Raw genomic sequence first — 19,870 nt, forward strand, 5'->3', positions numbered from 1 at the left:
GTGATGTTTAACCATACTTATAGCGACGCGAGGGAATGTTCGCCACATTGGGTGGTAAAATATGCTATTGAAAATTATTTAAATATTAACATGGGAAAAACAAAGGGTATGCTAGTCGCACCGAAGAAGGTTAAACATCTGTGCTTCACTATTAGCCTGGGGACATTGGAATATGTGGTGAAATATCCATATTTGGGACTGAAAACTAGTGCTAGTAGAACACCCATATAAAAGAAGCTAAGAAGACAAAGGCATGACAAATGACCCATTTGATTGTGGCATTCGCCAAACAAACGGCAAGATAATTAACCACTACAGAGAGTATTTTTGCCCCATTGTCTTATATGGCTTAGAGGCCCTGGCGATGAGTGCGTTAAACTGGCTGGATGGAATAGAGGAATATTTTGGAAAAAGATATTAAAACTACACCCCCTGACTACTGTTGTGTATCTCAGATTGGAGCTGGGGTTAGTATCCCTGAGGGGTCAAATGCTGACAAGGCAGGGGTTGTTATGCTTAAATATACTCCTAGCCAAAATGGCAACTACTTGCCGTGTTGGAAGATTTGTGGAAAACAATGGCTTTTTAATAGACAGAGCTTTACAATGGTTATTTGATGAATCATCCATGATATATTCAACTGTATTATTGTTCGTCAAACTAACTGTGAAACAAACTTATGTTTGTGTTTATTTTGTGTTTTATGACTTCATTTTGTAAGATTTCTTCTAGAACTAAATACAAATAAAGATAACTACATAACATCGGACCACTTTGTACCACTTTTAGTGCTTTTGGCTACAATCGAATTTGGGTGTGCTTTCAACTGCGCATCCACCACCATTTTTGTATTGTTTTGTTGTTAAATCTAATTTAGGTGTGCTACTAATCTGTATATCTGGGCATTTCCAACATGCTCAATGATCTGTCTGCTTGGCCGCCTGGTGTGATTCTACTGTTGCATAGTGTTTGACCCTCTCCCTGGCTATCCTCTGGCTCCCCGGCACCCTCCTCTTCCTCCTCCTGCTTCTCCTCCTCCTCCTCTTCTCTGTCCCCATGCCACACTTTGTCTCCCCTATCTTTTCTAACTGCTTCGCCATCTCATATCCTCCCTCTCTTACAAAGTCTGGAAGGAAGAAACTATAAAAGGCACTCCTGAGTTCCAACCTTGGTCTGCCCATTGCAGACACCAACATCACTGTCTCCTCTAGACAGACTATCAGTGACATTCTCTTTGCTCTTCCTTCTTCTAACATATGGAAATATCCCCCACCCCCATACGGTCTGTCATCTCCCCTTTCTCTTCTTCTCACATTACTGGGGGCACCAGATGAGAAGTGTTCTTGGCGCACTTCACATCTTCCAAATGCACCCATGATGTCTATCATAATTGCTCTATCATGGCCTAGGGCTCCCAGCCCTACCTCTGCCTTCTTGACAGGCATCTTCCTTCTCCAACTTCCCTCCCTCTCCTTCCACCCCTCCTTCCCTCAACCCCCTATCAACCCCCAGCAGTGGCTCCCCACCCCTGTGCCCCCGCCTTGCAAATCTTTTAAAGGGGACAACCAGCTTCACTTAGCCACCCTCAATTCTCGCTCTGCTATCAAACATTCCCCTGACATCTGTCACCTCTTTGAAGACCTTGACGCCCTTGCTCTCACTCAGACGTGGTTCAAGGCCAGCTCTGTCACAGCTTTTGACACTCTTCTCCCTGAGGGCTACACGATCCTGTCCAATCCCAGGCCCTTCCGGGCTGGTGGTGGGAGTGGCTCTGATCTTTCCTGAGTGGGTTCCGGCCTCAGTCATCTCCACTCAAACCTACTAATCCTTTGAAAGCCTAGTCTGCGGGCTGTCTTTCTCACCTACTTTCTCTCTTACTCTCGCTACCATCTACAGACCCCACCGGACCGTCCTCCCTCTTCCTCTCTGAATGAGCTGATATGTCCTCCTCCCCCAAACGTATCTTCCTTTGGGAATTCAACATTCATCTCGAGACTCTCAATGGGGCCACTGTTTTCTTCCCCAACCTTTGCAACACTCCTTCCCTCTCTATCCTTCTTTCTGGCCCAACCCACTCCGCCTGACACATCCTTGATGCTCTCATCTCAAGAGACATCCCTCTCATTACCCCTCTCTCCTGGTCGGACCACTCTCTCCTCTCTTCCCACCTTGACCTTCCCTGTCCCCTGACTCCTCCACCTGCACTGCCAGTCTCCTTCTGTCATTCGACTGATGAAGCGTGTGACAGTTGCTGCATTTGACTCTTCCTTCAGCCCTCCTCCTCCCCCTTCATTAGACTCTCCCTCTGACTCTTTTCTTGCTAACCTCCATCTCTCTATCTCTAACACCCTGGTCATCCTTGCCCCGATCATGATGATCCATATGAAGCCTGCCTCCAAATGCAACTCTTGGTATGACTCCGACTTGGCTACTTTGAAACGCAAGTGCAAAGCTGCAGAGCGGAAATGGCGGGCCTCTAGCTCATTCTCTGTCAAACTGGCCTGCCTCCTACTCCAAAGGCAATACTGTCTCTCCATCTGCTCCAAGATGAGGGCTCATGTCCAAGCCCTGTATCTCTGGAGCCCCCAGCAACACAGCTGAACTCTTTAAAATCAGCAAGGAACTTTCCAATCCTACCACAGTCTCCTCTTCCCCTTCCCTCTCCCAGGCCTTCTGCCCTGCACTGACCGCTTACTTTGCATCGAAAACTTTGGGCATCCTGTCCCCTGTCATCTGCCCTCCACCCCGTCACCCCTCTCTCGCCTCCCTTGGCCGCCTGGCCACCCCTGTTTCCATACTCTCCTCTTACTCTTCCATTGCACTAGATGAGATCTCTAGAGTCATCCGATCTATGAAAGTCTCCTCTAAACGGGTGCTCTGCCGCTCCTCCAAAACCATCAAGGACAACATTGCCTCTCTAGCTCCAACTTGGCTGACCTCTGCAACCACTCATTTGCCACCAGCTCTTTCCCCTAACCCCTCAAACACTCTCTTGTGCACCCTCTCCTAAAAAAGCTGTCTGCTGACCCTTCTTGCCCGGCTAACTATCGCCCTCTCTCTCTCACTCCTTTCTTGGGCAAACTTATGGAGAAGCTGGTCATCCCCCAACTGACCCTCCACACCGAAAGTGCCGGCTGCCTCCACGACCAACAATCTGGTTTTAGGGCTGCCAGAGGCACCAAAACCTCTCTGCTGAATACCCGTGAAGACCTACTCTCGCGCATGAATTCCAACTCTCCCTCTGTTGTGAAACTCCTCGATCTCTCTTCTGCCTTTGACACAGTCAACCACTCCATCCTCCTAAACCGTCTCCATGATACCCTTGGCATCATGGACAGGGCACTGGCGTGGCTTACCTTCTAACTTGCAAACAGACGCTTCCAAGTGCAAATAGGTCCTTTTCTCTCCTCAACCACACTCTCTACCTGTGACGTCCCTCAGGGCTCCATTCTGTCGCCATGGCTCTTCAACATCTATCTGGCCCACCTTATTTCCACTTTCTCCCCTCATGTCCAGTGTTATGCAGCCGGCACACAGCTCGCCTTCAAGCTGCCATCCCCTACCACCTCCTCCCTCATATCTGACTGCCTGACTGCTGTTCAGGCTTGGTGCTCTGCCAATGATCTCTGCGTTAATGCCAGTAGGACAGAGATCCTACTCATTGGGGTGCCTGCCCCTTGTCCCCCCCTCTCTTTGGCCAGACTCCTTGGTCCCATCCCCTCACCCACCTGTGAGGCAAAAAACCTTGGGATCATCTTTGACTCCTCTTTCTCTCTACACATCATGGACCGTGCCAAGAAGTCCAACTTTCAGCTCAACCTTCTCAGGAATTCTCCCTTTCCTCACCTTCCCCCAGAAGCTCAATGTCTCCAGAGCCCTGGTTCTCTCCAGGCTAGACTACTACAACAGCCTCTTCCTCAATCTGCCTCTTTCCTCCCTTTGCCCCTTCCAACCAATCCAGAATAGGACTGCAAGACTTGTCCTTGGCCATAAGCAGAGGGACTGCATCTCTCCAGCCCTAAAATCTCTTTACTGGCTCCCGGTGACCGCAAGGATCAAATTGAAGACCCTCAGCATCATCCACAAGTCCGTCCGGGGCCTGGGACCTCTTTTCATCCAGCTTTCCCAGCTAGAGTCCTTCGGTCCTCTGGCTCCAAATCTCTGCAGGTCAAACTTTTCTCCAAGCAGATAGTGGGAGGTAGATCCCTTTCCTCTGGGCTTGTTCCTCCCACTGGAACAGCCTCCCCACCCCCCACCCCCGCCCTCAGGCTCTTCTAAAGTTCCGGAAACTTCTCAAGACTTTCCCTTTCTCCTCTTACTTCCCTCTCCCCCTCCAGTGCTAACTCTGGTGCTGCGACTGGGGACTGGTCCCTTCAGACTCATACAGAGGCCACACCAACCCCCATCAGTCCCACCTACATCCTTTCCAAGCCCTTGCCCTCAGGCTCCCTTTCCCGGACTAGCCCAACCTGGTCTCCCCTGCCCACCGTACTCATCCTCACTTTACCCCTTTCTCTTGCCACCTTGGCCAACCCAGCAAGTCCCTCCCTTCCCTGGGGCACCCCACTCCTGCTCTTGCACGGTAAGATTGTCACAAAGCCAATATAACCGTTTTTTGCTCTATGTTCATGATTCCCTTGTCGCCACCCCCGATGTTTTGTGGTGCCTGGAAACACATGTGTATAGGCGCCATAGAAATGTCAAATAAAATAGTCATTGCAGAGTCCCAACCTGTTGCTCACCCAACAACTGCCCGCTTTTACTCCTTCCAGGGGTGGTCCGTCTCTTTCAGGGGTTTTTTCTCCTTGGCCCGCTGCTGCAGATGTCTGGTGCTCTCCAACAAGCAGGGCTAGAAATATTTTCCCTGCCATGGTAAGGGCAGAGTAGCTCAGAGCTGGTCACTCCTCTGCTGCCATGCCTTCAGGGAGCACAGCTCCAAATCCCCTCTGAATTAGACTTTACCCACCCATCTCCTGTGGGAAGAGGTGATCTTTGCACACCAGGGCATGGCAGTTCAGCACTTCTGACACCTGAGCATTACATATCCTCTTGCGTGGCCATTGCCTCGTGTTCATTCAACATCTTCCAAACTTGTCCTCACGCCGTCTCCTCTCCAGACTCCCTCCTGCTGGACAAAGTTCAACAGCCAATTCCGAAGTGTGCCGTAGAGCTGGTGCCTTTGTCAGGAGAAGGGGGGGGCTTTTTGCCTATTATCGACAGAGGAGAGGGGCCAGAAATCCCTTCTTGGATATACGACTTCTGTCTTTGTACCTGTGCAGGAACAAGTTAAAGATGGTCCCCTTGGACAGATCCTCCAGGCCCTCAAGTCGCATAACTTGCCCTTGGGACCTTCAGAATGCCTATTTCCAGGTACCGATGCATCCTAAGCACCGACGGTACCTGAGGCTTTTCGTTTGGAACACTTTTTGAAGGTTCTGTCGTTCATCATATACCCTACTCGGAGGATCTTCACCAGGCTGTTAGCTGTTGGCACACGTCAGGAAGGAGTGGATTCACTACCTGGACGAATGCCTTGTTTGGGCATGCACTTGAGATCTGTTGTCAACCCACCTATAGTTTGGGCTTCTCCTGAAACCCAGATGATAAGGTGACAAACCTTCTATAGAATGTTTCTCTTCCAACCACAGAGTTTGGTTCTGGCCTCTGTCTTTCGAGGCCTCATGGCGCCCTGCGTCTTCATGGTGCTCAATGCTCTGTTGCAAATGAGGTTGCTCCACAGATTACAATACAGCTACTGGTCTTGGTTTCAGGGCTAAATGATGGACCTGTTATAGATGCCGGACTGTGTATCTCAGATCACTGTGTGGTCGGCCCAGCAGGAAAATATATAGTGAAGAGCGTCCCCCAGGCATTCTTTGCCTCGTCCAAAAGTGGTCAGATGCCTCACTGAAAGGCTAGGGTGCTCACCTTGATGATCCAAGGGTGAGCAGACTGCATTTCACTGCAAAGACCCCAGAGCACATAAACATTCTTGAACTAAGGTATATCAGGCTGCCCCTCATAGCATGCCTTCCTTTTGTACAGGGCAAATGTGTCCTGATCTTAATGGATAACAAGTGACCATGCATTATCTCCATATTTGAGGTGGTGTGAGCTTGCTGCCTCTGTTCAGGGAAGTGATGAAGCTGTGATGTTGGTCTCTGGATAACAATGTGTCTGTTGGTTGACCGTCTGGCCGGCACAAGGAACGTAATTGTGGATTCCTTGGGTAGGCAGACTTTAACCTCGCCGGAGTGAGAGTTGTGCCTGGATGTTCTGGATGATATATTTACCCATATGGGAACTGCAAAAGTGGACCTCATCGCCTCTATTGTCAACATGAAGTGAATTATTCTACCTCAGAAATGTCCCTTGCTCACCTCTCCGGGTGATGCATTGTCGAGTGCACCTTCTGGCCTTTATGCATTCCTGCCGATTATGGTCATTCTGCTTGTTCTACCAAGAATGCGGATGCTCGGGCCAACCATAATGTTGATCACTCTGGAATGGGCCCATTAAAAGTTTTACCTGAACGTTCAGTATAATGGTCCTCTTCGGCGCATTCCGGCAAGGGTGTTACCCACTCGGGAGGGTGGGGGCATTGAATTTGTCTGGTGGAATGGATATATTCCTTTCCACCAGGCCTGCCACCTACTCTATTTATACCTGCATATTGCCTAAGTTTTCATCTTGGTACAGGGAGTAAGGTTGTTCACCCTTTGACTTGTTTCATCTCTGCTGTTCTGTATTTTCTCCAATTTGGCCTGGCTCAGCTTGCAAAATTGCTGTTACTTCGGGCAAAAATGTGCCCTGAGCAGGACTAGTTTACCAACATCCCCACTGTTATGCATTTCCAATCACATAGTTGAAACTTTAATAAAATACTTATTGGCAAATTGAATAAACCGGATAGAGGGGATCATTAATGGAACATATTTTGGACATGGAGCAGCATGGGCTCATGCAGGGTTACTTTGCCAGCATCATACCAACTTTCTTTTTCGTAATGGGCATTGCTGACAAGACAGGCTCCCAAATTACCTATGTGTTTATGGATGCATGAAAAGCTTTTGATAGTGCTTAGTGGGAGTTTCTCTGGTCCATAATAAAGCACATGCAGTTCCTGGAGTGGTTGTTTGGCAAAATCTTGAACTTTTGCATCAGTCTGAATCGGAAAAGAGTTGTGAATGGGCAAATATTGTCAATTTAGTGACTCAAGGCTCCAATCAGAGATGCCCCCTCACCTCTTTTGTTTTCATTATATGTAGAACCCTTGACTTTATTTTTTATTTTATTGTTTAAAGAGCAGACCTATCTTGTGAGCAGCAGAGCGCTGTTCAGAGTGTCGGTAGTCGGCATTTGGGCTGGCATCTTTTAACTGCGCACTACTCTGAGTTCTTGTTTAGGGAGATTTGTGAATTTGTAGAATTGTGGGGGTATTCCAAGGTGACACCGGAATAGAGTTCCAGAGGATGGGTGCATGACAAGAGAAGGATTGTTTATGGGTCCTGTCTTTGCGGACGAATTGTGATTCAAGGCGGTTGGTCGATTTGCTGCAAGAGGAGCTTGTGTCACCAGATGTATGGAGCTCAGCCGCCAGGTACACTAGTGTGCTTCTCGTTACTATTTTGTACATGATACATGCAGTCTTGAACGGTATCCTGCCATAGAGTGGTAGCCAGTGTAGTTGGCGTAGGATGGGGGTAATTCAGTCAAATTGCTGTGCTGCCGTAATAATACGAGCTGCAGCGTGGTGGACTGCTTTTAGGGGAGCCAAGTGAGCAGCTGCAAGCCCTGTCAGGCGAGTATTTCACCTATCGATGTCTGAGACCATAGGGGCCCGCACTACAGTCCGGAAGTCCTGCGCCGGGATGAAGGGCTTGATTCTTCCAAGGGTGGAGATTCTGAGCCACGCTATTTGGGCCTTTTGGCTGTGTTTCTGGAAAGACTGATTGCTGTCAATGGTGAAGCCTAAGGATTTTGTGGCGTCTGCGAGTTGTGGATCAAATCTTTTTAGGCGCATATCATTGAGCCATTGTTTTTTAACGGGAGGACAGATGAGGGTGGATTCAATCTTGGATGTGTTTTGCTTGATGTAGGCAGTCGACATCCAGGACTGGATGATGGCTATGTAATCACAGAGACGAATGATGTCCTGCATGCTATTTACTCTCTCATAAAACCTAGTATCGTCTGCATATTGGTGGATGGCTATATTGGGATCTTTGAGGAGAGTGGCCAGAGGCTCCATGTAAATGTTAAAAAGGATTGGTGAGAGGATGGAGCCTTGGGGAACTCTGGTATAGAATGCAGCGAGTTTGTCTGGACAGAGTGGTGTCTGCCCGAGAGGTAGGAGGTAAAACAATTCAGGATATTGCCAGAGAATCCCATCCTGTCAGCAAGAACGGCGAGAAGGATGCAGTGGTGAATGCAGACGAGGAGGCATGAGTCGCTCTTGTCCATGATTTGGAGAACATCATTCACTACCTGGTTGGTGGCTGTCTCGATGGTACATTTTGGGAGGAATCTTGACTGATAGTCCTTTAGGAGGTGGAGTTGTTCGAGTCTGGCGAGTAGTTGTGCAGCAACTACTTTTTCCAAGATTTTGCTGATAAACGGCTGGTTTGTAATGGGCCTGTAATTAGACATGTCGTCTGGAACTAGGGTTGGTTTTTTCAAAAGGGGTTGCATGAGACTAGTCTTGTGGGTGTCTGGGAAGTATTCTTCCTTTGAGGGAGGCATTGATGATGCGGAGGAGCACATTGAGCGCTGAGCCTGTCATTTGTTTAATGATGGAGAGATTTTGGGGGTGGGGGAGAGGAGAGAATTCAGTCCAGAGCGGGTCAGTGTGCATAAGGGGATGCAGGGGATGTTAATGCTGTGAGAGGTTGATTTGATGGTCTTGGATTTTGTCTATTTTTGTCAATTAAAAATCTGTTGATTCTGTTGCATTTTTCCTGGGTTGCTGGTACCTCAGGGTCGGGTGAGGGTTTGGTACAATGCTTTACTACTTAAAAAAGAGCTTTGCTCCCGTTAGTCTGCCACAATGGTGGTGGAGTAGTAAGTAGTCTCGGTAATCGGAATCCTACGGTTTGCGCACAGAGTTTTGAGATTGGTGGGGTCTCCTGAGTTATGGATTTTGCACCAACGTTTCATAGCAGAGTTGCTGATTAATTCCAAGAGGCCCAAGGCATTCACTGTGGTGGAGAAGTCTGCATGTTACCTACAACTGGCTCTGACCAAATACTCTCCCTCCAGGTCTTTGCGCTCTTCCGGCACCAACTCTCTGCGTCTCAATCGCTTCTCTCAACAGCGAGCTGGTGGCCGATCAGTTTCCTCGCCTGGATGGATCATTGAATCTGGAAGAAATCCAGTGGGCTCTTGATGATTTACAGAATGGTAAAACACCTGTGAGAGACTGTCTTCTAGTTGAATTTGATAAAGTAGAGTTATATATGGAAACATTTGGGAAAGGTTTGCTGCCGGAATCTAAGGGAAGCAATTATTATTTTGCTTCAGGCCGACAAAGATCCGATGGAGCGCAGTTCTTATAGAGCGCTGTCAATGATAATAAAAATATTGGCCAAATTATTAGATAGAAGGCTATCTAAAGTGATCAAAAACTCATGCATGGCGATCAGGCTGGTTTTATTCCTACTTGGATGTTAGGCAGAATCCTGTGCAGTTCCCTTGGGGACAACTGCAAAAAGATTAAGACTACAGGAGTAAGCAGGAAACCCAATTGGTAGCAGTCTGTACCACCCAGATTTACCTGGTAGCTGTGGCTGAGCACTCAGACTTCTCTCAAGAAGAGTTAGGCAGTATACAGAGGATACACAATAGGGTCAAAAACGCAGTAGAACAAGCAAACACTGACCCAGAGCTTTGTATCAAAAGTATATAATTATTTATTTAACACACACTTTAGGAAACACACTAGCACTATTAATCAAAAGCAAGTTCCAACACAATCAGAAAAGTATTTACAACTCTCTTAGCAATTACTAGACAAGTCTAAGTTAAAACACCACTTTTTTTGTCAAAACGGAGGTGAGCGCGTAACTTGGATGGCACTCCAATAATTAGGTTAAAGGGAGAGAAAAAGGCAGGTCATAAAAATAAAATGGTTCCCAACACTTTTAAGAGACAAAATCAAGTTACTGAAGGCAGGGTATACTGTAGAGCCAAAGTTCATAGGCCAGGCCCACTTTGAATGGAGCAAGGCGAAATGTGCCCAAGATTACACGGTTTAGCAATGCATTCAAGTCTTTATAGACATGTTCAAAAGAGGTTGGGGTGGTTCAAAAGATAAAGTTAGAAGTTCTGGGGGCCAACCCAGTTGGAAAACCAAGGATTTAAGGGTCACCTTCGGCAAACCGAAGAAAGGGAGTGCAGTTTGTGGTTTCGACCAGGGGAAGAGAGGATCTCGTCGAGGAGGAAACTAGGAGTCGTTGCACTGCCCAGGGAAGAAACCAGCCGCTGAGTTTGTCGGTGAAAAGGTGTGTTCCTGGTATTCTCGGTCACAGGGGTGCAGCTTGGCTATCCGGCTGCCGGGGTGCTTGGCACGGGCGATTCGACCAAGAAACGTCCTGGAAGGCGAAATGGCGAACTGGTCGATCCCACCAGCTCAGAGGGAGAAGACTCTTCCAGCAGAAGATCTCCGCTTGTCGACAGGAAAGTGGTGAGTTTGTTGCAGCAGGGCTCCACCAGTGGTGTCGTCGTTGCAGATGGCTCAGCTTCTTCCCTCTTCGGATTTCTTGGGTCCTGTGGCGACTTCTGAAGTTCCAGTCCCAAAAGCCCTGCTTTTATGCAGAAAAACCCCCATTCAACAGCCTAGCTGTCACTCAAACATGCTAAGTGGTGAGCCGGGCGGCTCACCACTGGCCCAATCAGAACAGAGTGCGACTTGGGTTGCTAAGGCAACGCAGTCCAGGGTGCCAATTCCCCCATCCACACATCCTGTGGAACCCAGATAGAGTGGCACCAGTTGCAGGGCTTCTGTGGAGAAGCCCACCAAAAAGTGGAACAAAGGGCCCGACCTTGGTTGGAGTTACAGAGACGGACACGAACACCATTTTAGAAAAGAGTTCTGTCAAAAAGACCCAACCGTTGATTTAATATTAAATAAATAAACCGGCGGTATCTTTAACATTGCACCAAAAAGTGGTGCGTTTAAAATCAATGGGAAAATCCCATAGGAAATATTCTGGTGGAATATTTTGCGTGGTAACCACTGCCACCAGCCAGAAAGTCGACAAGGGGGGACTGGACAGTGCCCCCTTGGAAACAGACCCAGGGGCAATCGAATTAACCCCTTCCAGTACTTCCACAATATGATGGTTTGTACTGGTTCTGTTCACAATTTTGGACTAGTAAAGTCAATGGTGATTTTACATGCCCTGGGAGAATGTAGTCAGCCCCAGGGTATGGAGTCTGTTTGGGAGTCACTGTGACACCCCTGTGTTACTGCACTGAGGGTGCTGTGTAACACATACACAAAAGCAGATGATACCCTATGGAGTAAAAGACCCCATAGCCCATAAACACACAAAAAGTCACATACCTCAAATCATGCTTAAGAGTGGGAGGAAGAGAGTCTCACTCTTAGCAGGAGAAAAAAACAAACCCCAGAAATCCAGCAAAGCTGCCGGCGGACTCACTAGGTTTGGGAAATTAGCCTTATAAGAGAATTCTCCCTAACATTGGAACACCATGGTAAACATCGAGCGTGAAGAGGTCAGTGGGCAGTAGAACGTTTGGACGCACCTAAGGCATTTGGCTCCGTTGACGGGTGCTATGTTTGAATCTGTGCACCAATTTGGTTTTGGGGGACACATTCATAAATTGAGTTAAGCTACTATACGAGGCCCTGCTGGCACAAATCAAAACTAACCAGTTCATATCGGGCAGGTGACAGATAGCCAGAGACATTTGCAGGGATGCCCCTGTCACCGATATTTGCATTTGTGTAGATTGTGTAGATCCGTTAGCGTGTTTGAGGAGGACATTTTTATATTGGGGTTTTAAGGTGGCAAACCATACTCCTGTTATCATTAGATGCAGAAAACATATTGCTCTACGAATGGAAATGAGCTATGTTGTTTCCGCAAATGATGGAACAAATAGGATTTTGAAATGGTCTCGTTAATTAACTGGGCAAAATACTGTATTTATCCTATACCTAGGATAAATCCAGAGATGTTTGAGGGACTGCTGATACCCGCCATGGCTCACACCTGTCTTTATTTGGGAGTTAGGGTGAGTGAAGATACTGGGGAAGTATCTCAAAAGAATCCATTGAGGTCCTCTGGTTTTAAACCCTGTGTCGACTGCAAGCAGCCGTGTCCGTCACCTATCCTCAGCCTGTTTTGCATCAGTCGAGAACACAACATACAGGACTGTGGATCGTGCCAGTCACTAAACCCAAAGGCTACGTGAAAGGACAGCAAAACTATTCACCTTTCTCCACAACAGAGACCACAATTGGTCCTGATTGTGGTTGCTGTGTGCGAAGCGTCACACCGTAGAATGGTCCCAGTCTGTAAGGACAAGAAGCAGCAGCACTGCAAGAGGTCTCCGTCCCCCAGCAGTTCTTTCAAACTTCATTCTTCTTCCTCCGCGAGCAAAAGGAGTCCCTGCTCCAGGGACTCATCCCAGAATTAGGCATCAGATACCTTTTACCACCCAATCCTCTACCCCTGAGGAATGGGAGGCCTTAAAGCGGAACATGCTTGCAATCTTTGCCAGGGAGCCGTCATATCCCACCCCACTTGGAAAAGTCGGCAGTGACTCTTCATCTACCCGAGACTGTACTCCCTTGGTTTCTGCCACAGTTGGAATGGACAGGGATTCCCCTCAGGCACACCGCTCAGTCTTCCGACATCTGTCTTTCGGACCCAACTCCTCGCTACATGACGCTGGAGTTCCTCTGGAATAAGCTGCGTTCCCTAGGGGAGCATTTCCTTCCTGAGTGGTGTACATTAATGATGAAGGGGGGTGGCCTCCAACCCTTTAAGTTGGATTCTCTATGCCCCAGGAAAGTTGGGCATTTCCCTGAGGAATTCTATGGAGATGGTGGTTATTGGTGTATCTTAAGGCCGACTTGCAGGATGCAAGTGGCCTGGATACTTCAATGGAGTTTGACATGCGTCCGTGATTCTGCTCCTGGTAAGCCTCTGGGTGCTTTTCAGCCTTTAGTTGCTAACATGGTTGAGACCTTATGGTTATCCGCAATCTTTGAGACCCGAGGTGAAATATGAGCTGAAATACTTTCTGGATGAAGGTCCACAAAGAGAAACCCTGCTGTCCTTCAACCCGGCAGTTGAAGCACTGGTTTTGGAGTTATGGTCAAAACCAGCCTCAGTTCCTACTGTTTTCTAGGATATGATCACGAAGCACGGGCAGACCGTTTGTAAGCCTTTTTGTCCAGGCAGCCATGCCAAACCTGAAGACTGTCTTTCCCCTCTTTACCCCCGGCCTGGGAGAGCAAGAGGCTCGATGTCTGGTCAAGGATTGTTTTTGGTTCAGGCAGCCTGGGCCCTGGGTCCATCAATGCTTCCTGTGCCTAGGCCAAATTCTCCTTTGCCTTTTGGTCCTCAATTTCAGAGGCTGCAGAGCGCCTCCCTGCGGTGACATGAGCCTGGGCTTCAAGACTTGGTAAAGGATGTCAAGGAGGCTTTGCATCAGATCCTTCAGTCAGATTTGTATACTGCCGACTCTGTGGCTAGGACGATGGCCACTGCAACGGTGCTAAGGAGGTACTTATTGCTGAGGACCTCAGGGTTTGTCCCAGATGTCCAAGCAAAACGCCTGGACATGCTGTTGTCAACAGTCTTTTTGGGACAAAGGCTGATGAATCCCTCCAGAAATGACAGGATTCAAAGGTGCCTGCAAAGTCTCTTGGCCTAGCAGTTTAGCAGCAACAGCCTGTGAACCTCCCCACCCACTAGCACAGCGACACTTTCAAACCCTTTGCTTCCTAGGACCAAAGGGGCGGAGGACAAGCTCCCTCTGACAGGCAGGTGCCGCTCTGTCCAAATAGGTGTCGGGAGAGGGTGCTCCTAGAGGAGGCTTGTTGGCCTTGGTTGTGCCCTCAGCAGTCCCAGATGAGAAGCCTCTGTGAATCTGCTTTCTACCACTCTTCCCCTGTGGGGAAGCAGAATTTCCCAGTTCAGCAAGGAGTGGATTCTTACCACATCTGACACCTGGGCCTTACAAGGCATTCACCAGGGATACTGTCTCCCGTCCTCCAGACCCTCCCTGGCAAGCCAGTGCTTGCCTCCTGGCCCCCTCCTGCTGGAGGAGGTTTGTCCACTTAAGGGCCCATAGACCCTGTATCGTGCACGGAACGAGGCATGGGCTGGTACGCAACTTGTTTCCTGCTGCCGAAGGAGGAATGCTGCTTACGTCCCATTCTGGAGCTGTGGCTCTTGAATCTATACTTGAGCAAAAACATGTTAAAGATGGTTACTTGGCACAGATTCGCCAAGCCCTCGGCCTTATGAACTGACTAGTCTCCTTGTATCTCCAGGTCATTTACTTCCATGTTCCCATCCACAAAAGGCACAGGTATACCAGAGATTCCTAATGGGGGCACAACCACTACCAATTCAAAGTCTTGCTGTTCTGTCTATCTTATGCACCCAGGGTCTTCACCAAGCTGCTGACAGTGGTAGCTGCTTGCCTCAGAAGGGAAGGCATTCTCGCGGCTTGAAACACTTGTGTATAGGAAAGTTATAAATGCCATATCATCTATCATATCATTCATGTCTTTACCAGCTGAATGGCTGGCCACGGCCTCCGACGTCTGAGCTCACTTTTCAAACCCAGACGGCGCCACATCTGTTCTGCACGTGCAGCCTGTTGCATAGCTTGGGCTTCTCACTTAACCTCTGGAAGTCTCGGGTTTTGCCATCCCATTCCCTCAGATTTATTTGGGTGGTCTTGGACACTTGCCTGGGCTGGGTTTTCCCCACTCTGCGATTACAGTCGTACACTCTCGGGAGAAGTTTCAAGTTTCTGCTTCCCTGCACCTTCTGGTTCTGATGGCCACCTGCATACTTGTAGTGCCAATGGCTTGGTTGTGCATTAGGTCACTTCAATGACTTCAGTTGTCAATGGTTTCATTTTCAGGGATGCACCTTGCATCTTGTTCAGGTCTCAGGGAAAGTGTCCAGAGATCTGGAGTTGTGAAGACTATGACAATCTGTTGAAGGGGGCTCTGTTTCAACAACCTTGGCCCCAACTGACACTTGTCACGGACCTGGCCTTGAAGAGCTGGGGCCCTCACCTGCACAATCTATCAGTGAGTGACCTGTTGTCTGCATCATAATGCCAAGAACACTTAAACTTGCTAGAATTGAGGGCAATTGAGCTGGCTCTAGGTGCCTGTCTTCCTTCAGTGCATGGCTGGACTGTGCTGGTCCTGACGGACAACACAGTGGCCATGCACTTCCTCAAAAAACAATGTGGTGTGGGGGATTTGCCTTTGTGCAGAGAATCAATGCTACTGTGGTTCTGGATGATGAAACACAGCGTATCTCTGACTGCAGCTTGTCTGGCCTTATGCCTATGCCTTGAGCAGATCAACGTTAGCCTTCCATGAGTGGGAGCTCTGTTGGGACATTCTGGAGGTTGTCTCCTATTGGGGAACACCTGAGGTGGATCTTTTTGCTTCCAGTGCAGTCCATAAGTGTAAGTGGTCCTGCTCCAGGTGAATTTCCTCGACTGGGAGACGTTCTGACGGACTTTCCACCTGCTTTATGCATTTCTGCCATTCCCTGTGATTCCGCTGGTTCATGTCCATCTGCCCTCCCTGACGCCTTCCACAAAGAGCAGACCTGGTCTCCCATAAGGAAGGGATGTGTCCTCCATCTGAATCTCAGTAGCCTGAACTTTCATGTCTGACTGCTAAAAGGTTAAGGAATAAAGAGTACGATTTGTCCAAAGATGTCTTGGACATGCTCCTGTCTGCCCAAAGGCCTGCCAACAAATCCATTTTTGCCTGTGACTGGTGTATGTTTTTGAATTGGTGCTGGAAGAGGGATCTGGATCCTTTGGTTTAGATTTTCGGCTTTCTTTGGCCCGGATGGGTCTGCAGATTGGTATTGTGAAGTGTATCTAGATACTGTCAGTTTTCAAGATAACATCGGAGCCGGAATCGTTTTTCACAATCAGCCGCCATTCAATTTCTGCGGGTGTTGTGCAATCAGTTTCCGCCTCTGAAGTTTGTTTTTCTGGCTTTGGTTTTGAATTTGGTGTTAACATTTCTTATGGACACTCGATTTGAGATTTGTGATTTTCCTTGTCGCCATCACCTCTGCTAGATGGTTGAGTGAGTTCCAGGTGTTGCCAGTTAAACCTCCCTATTTGGCTTTCTCCAAAGGGAAGTGACGTTGAGAGCGAGACCTTTCTTACTCCCAAAGGTCCTTTGAGGTTTTCATCACTCATAATCTCTTCTTCCTGTCTTTTCCCAAGATTCCATCGGCTTGTCTTGGTGCAGGTCCCCAGCTACTGCGTCTCTCGGTCGAGGGCAAACAGGAAAAATGACCAACTTTTTGTTGGTTATACTGGTGCCAATACTGGCAGGGTTGTGACTAAACAGACCCAGCCAGGGTAGATCTTCCTTTACATCTCAGAATGCGAAGATCTGGCTGGAAAGGAGGTTCCTGAAGGTCTCATGGCTCATTCCACCAGAAAGCCGACTGCCACCTCTGCTCTGCAGCGCGTAGTCCTTGTTCTGTACAGTTTCCAGACAGCCACATTGGCATTTATGCACACGTTTGCGAAGCATTACCTCTTGGTTTCTCAATCAGGACAGTATACTTGTTTGGGTAGAGCAGTGCTTTAGAGGTTTCTGGTTTAGGTGGTCTTGCTCACCTTAATCCTCAGATCAACGCACTGCTATGGGTATCTATCAGAGATGAGAATCTGTAGGAGGAAGGATTCCATTAAAGAATACAATATTTATTCCTCTAATAATCTTTCTGATGGGTGTTCCTCCCACAGATCCCTCATCGCCCTCCCAGCCTACCCACTTGGCGGGTAGCTGTTCACCTTGGTTCTGCGGTCCCTTTGCGTCTGAGTGCTATGGAAAAAGGGTGGAACGAAGTTCATGAAGCGTGGTACTGCAGTGCATACTGGTCCTGTCTGCGCGTAGAGGCATTAGGCAGAGCCACGCTGCTCCCCTCTGGTGGTGGATAAGCTTCCAAAGAGCAGTTGTGCTGGGTGATGGAAATAAAAAATGAGGAATCCGTGTGAGGAACCTCCATCAGAAAAGTCATTTGTGCATTCCTCAGCAGCTATGTTCATGGACATCTCAGCTGTACTGAGGTAATGTGATGGAAATATGTTCCTCCCATGTTATTCCATCGAGAATGATCAGTGCCAAACATGCAATGTGGAGCCGACAGAGCCGCAGTGTGACACCTGTGGTTAAACACATTTCTGAGGCCAGACTGATTTTGGTGGCTACCCTTCTAAAGTGAGGAATCTGTGGCATTTAGGACTTCTCCATTGGAAATAATTTTCTTCTTTTTGGTTAAAGCTTTTTTTCTTCTTTTTTTTGTACTGAGTTTCGAGAATACTTCCTTTTGTCTTTGGTTCCTTTTTTTGTCTTCCATAACCATGGATGAATGTGGAAGGATGTAGATGAATGTTAAGGTTCTCCCATAATGACTACTTCACTTTTAACCAGTATCCCCTTTCCTCCATATGGTGCTCCCTTCATTCTCACGATGTGAAAAACTGTCAGGGGACGCACTACAAAATTATACTTGTAATATTTGTTGATTAATGAAATATTAAATACTCAATTATTTCAGGTGCTTCCTTCATCCTCACCATTAAGAGTACATTGTGTTCACGCTTATAAAAGAACTGGTGGTTATTCGTGGGTGCATGAAGGGGAGGGTCGTTGTGTGTGTGTACCTGTGCACACTACTGACTTTTTTTCTGAAGCCGATAGAAAAGTATAGACCATCAGTACAGTAGTTGCTACAGAGGGTAATGTCGGTTAAATATGCCAGACCTATACTAATTGTCCTGTTAATTTCCAATAGGATTGATAATCTTTTCTATAATTTAAAAACCAAAATGCTTTTTCAACATAATGCTCACAAGGTAAATTTGCAATATGACATACTGGAAAGCAATAGCAATCTGGAAGTAAGTTTTGCTTGTCTCAAATTTTGCTTCCTCAATATTCTAGGGAAAAAAAGGTTCTGAAGTGTCTGTCTACTGCTACGTGACGAAGCAGCTTTCAAGTACTCTTGCAGATATACTAAAAACATGTACACTGTAGATGGAAGGCACCAAGTGACCACTAGAAAAGTTTCTTTTTATAATTCATATTCATAATTGCCTTTTATCCTAAATGTTTACTTTTAACCTGTTCTACACTTGTGTAGTCTCAAAGTATTTTCCTGAAAAAATATAGGTAACACTCGCCTGTTATTTGTGTTTGTGGAAGGCCCAACAAATCTGACAGTTTGTTTTTCTGTATCCAGGGTAAATTGTGGAACTGGTATTTGGAGTATCTCTACATGCAAGGAATGCAAGGTCTGAAACTCTTCATTGAGAGTAGCGTCAATCGGCTCCCTAGCTCCTCCCAAAGCCAAGTTTCATCAAAGGAGGATCACACAACACTTACTTCGCAGAAATAAAACCACCACCTGACTATATTTGCTGTACAAAGATGGGAAGACCGCAGTGCGTCTATGTACAGGCAGCAGTACTTGGACAATTCATATTAAGCCATGATATTTCATGCGCTTGATGCAGCAGCTTTGGTTTATTTATCCCAATTATGTGCACTCGTTTGGGCGGCGATGCACTCAGCTTGCTTCTGTCAATATTGTGTCTACAAAGTATTTAACATGTATATATTTATGTACATAATTGTATACATTGTAAATATGTACGTTATGTAAATTCTTTTTTTAAAGGGCCATCCTATGGAATGCACCCATTTTATACTTTAATGTACAAATCTGTCCATGAATCCATGACTTGAACTTTTGAACATATAATGAACTTGGCTAATAAACTCTTAGCCCCCTGATTGTTTGAACGGGCTTCAGACTATACTCAGAGATCTCTTTGGAAGCAAGGGAAAGTATCTGGCGATACTGAAAGAATACTCTTTTTATTGTGTAGACTATGAAGTGAGTTTTGAGACCTGAATTGAAGCCTAGTGGACTTTTGGACATTAAATGCAGGCAGATATTGCACTGGTGTTTAAAAGCGATTCAGAGCAGCCATATGGTGTGCTGCGTTCTGTTTGTTTTGCGGACATTAATAAAAGATACATGTGCAGTGACAGTTCTTACTTTGTAATGTTTTAGCCAACTTTATCTTAGTAACTACCTAGGAGTAGACCATAATGTTCACAGCCTGCACATAACCGTCTCACAGGCATCCAGTTTAGAAAAATAGATTTGAAATGGATACTTTCGAAGGGATTGTGTCCTCCGACGTATTCCTTATCTTTGATAATTCGTCTCCAGCTTGCTGGCCTCGGAAATTTTTTCTCTGTAGAGGGCGCTGCGTGTCGACGTCCGCCGAGTCGATGTCCCTCGACAACCACCGTATCGGCGCCGACATCACCATGCCCATAAATAGCCATGCGCGGCGTCCCTTGCTCAGTTCTGTTTTTCTGCGCTTTGTGGGGCCTCGGAACATCGTTGCGCAGTTCAGTCAGATAAAACCTCTTATATTTACTCGAAATACCAACTCGTTCTTGGTGGCTTCTTCGTCAGAACCGACGACTCTGCGGTCCGGCTTCAAAAAATGTCGAGACCATGGAAAGAAAATGTCGATAACGGATCCACAGAGGATCTGCTTGTGGTGCTTGGGAGTCGAGCACCATTGT

At 47.3% G+C, this 19,870-nt stretch overlaps 1 protein-coding gene across 1 annotated transcript in view; it reads left to right on the forward strand.

The window, feature by feature from the left end:
• Positions 1-19,323, forward strand: part of CENPI (centromere protein I) — a 1,093,019-nt gene extending 1,073,696 nt beyond the window's left edge. Inside the window, exon 21 of the mRNA XM_069613020.1 lies at positions 18,507-19,323. Within this exon, the coding sequence (XP_069469121.1) occupies positions 18,507-18,662 (156 nt within the window). The 3' untranslated portion in view covers positions 18,663-19,323. The remainder of the gene's footprint in view (positions 1-18,506) is intronic.
• The last annotated feature ends 547 nt before the right edge of the window (positions 19,324-19,870 follow it).

Source organism: Ambystoma mexicanum, chromosome 5p (genome assembly GCF_040938575.1).
Source record: "Ambystoma mexicanum isolate Mex_15411 chromosome 5p, UKY_AmexF1_1, whole genome shotgun sequence".
NCBI lineage: Eukaryota > Metazoa > Chordata > Amphibia > Caudata > Ambystomatidae > Ambystoma > Ambystoma mexicanum.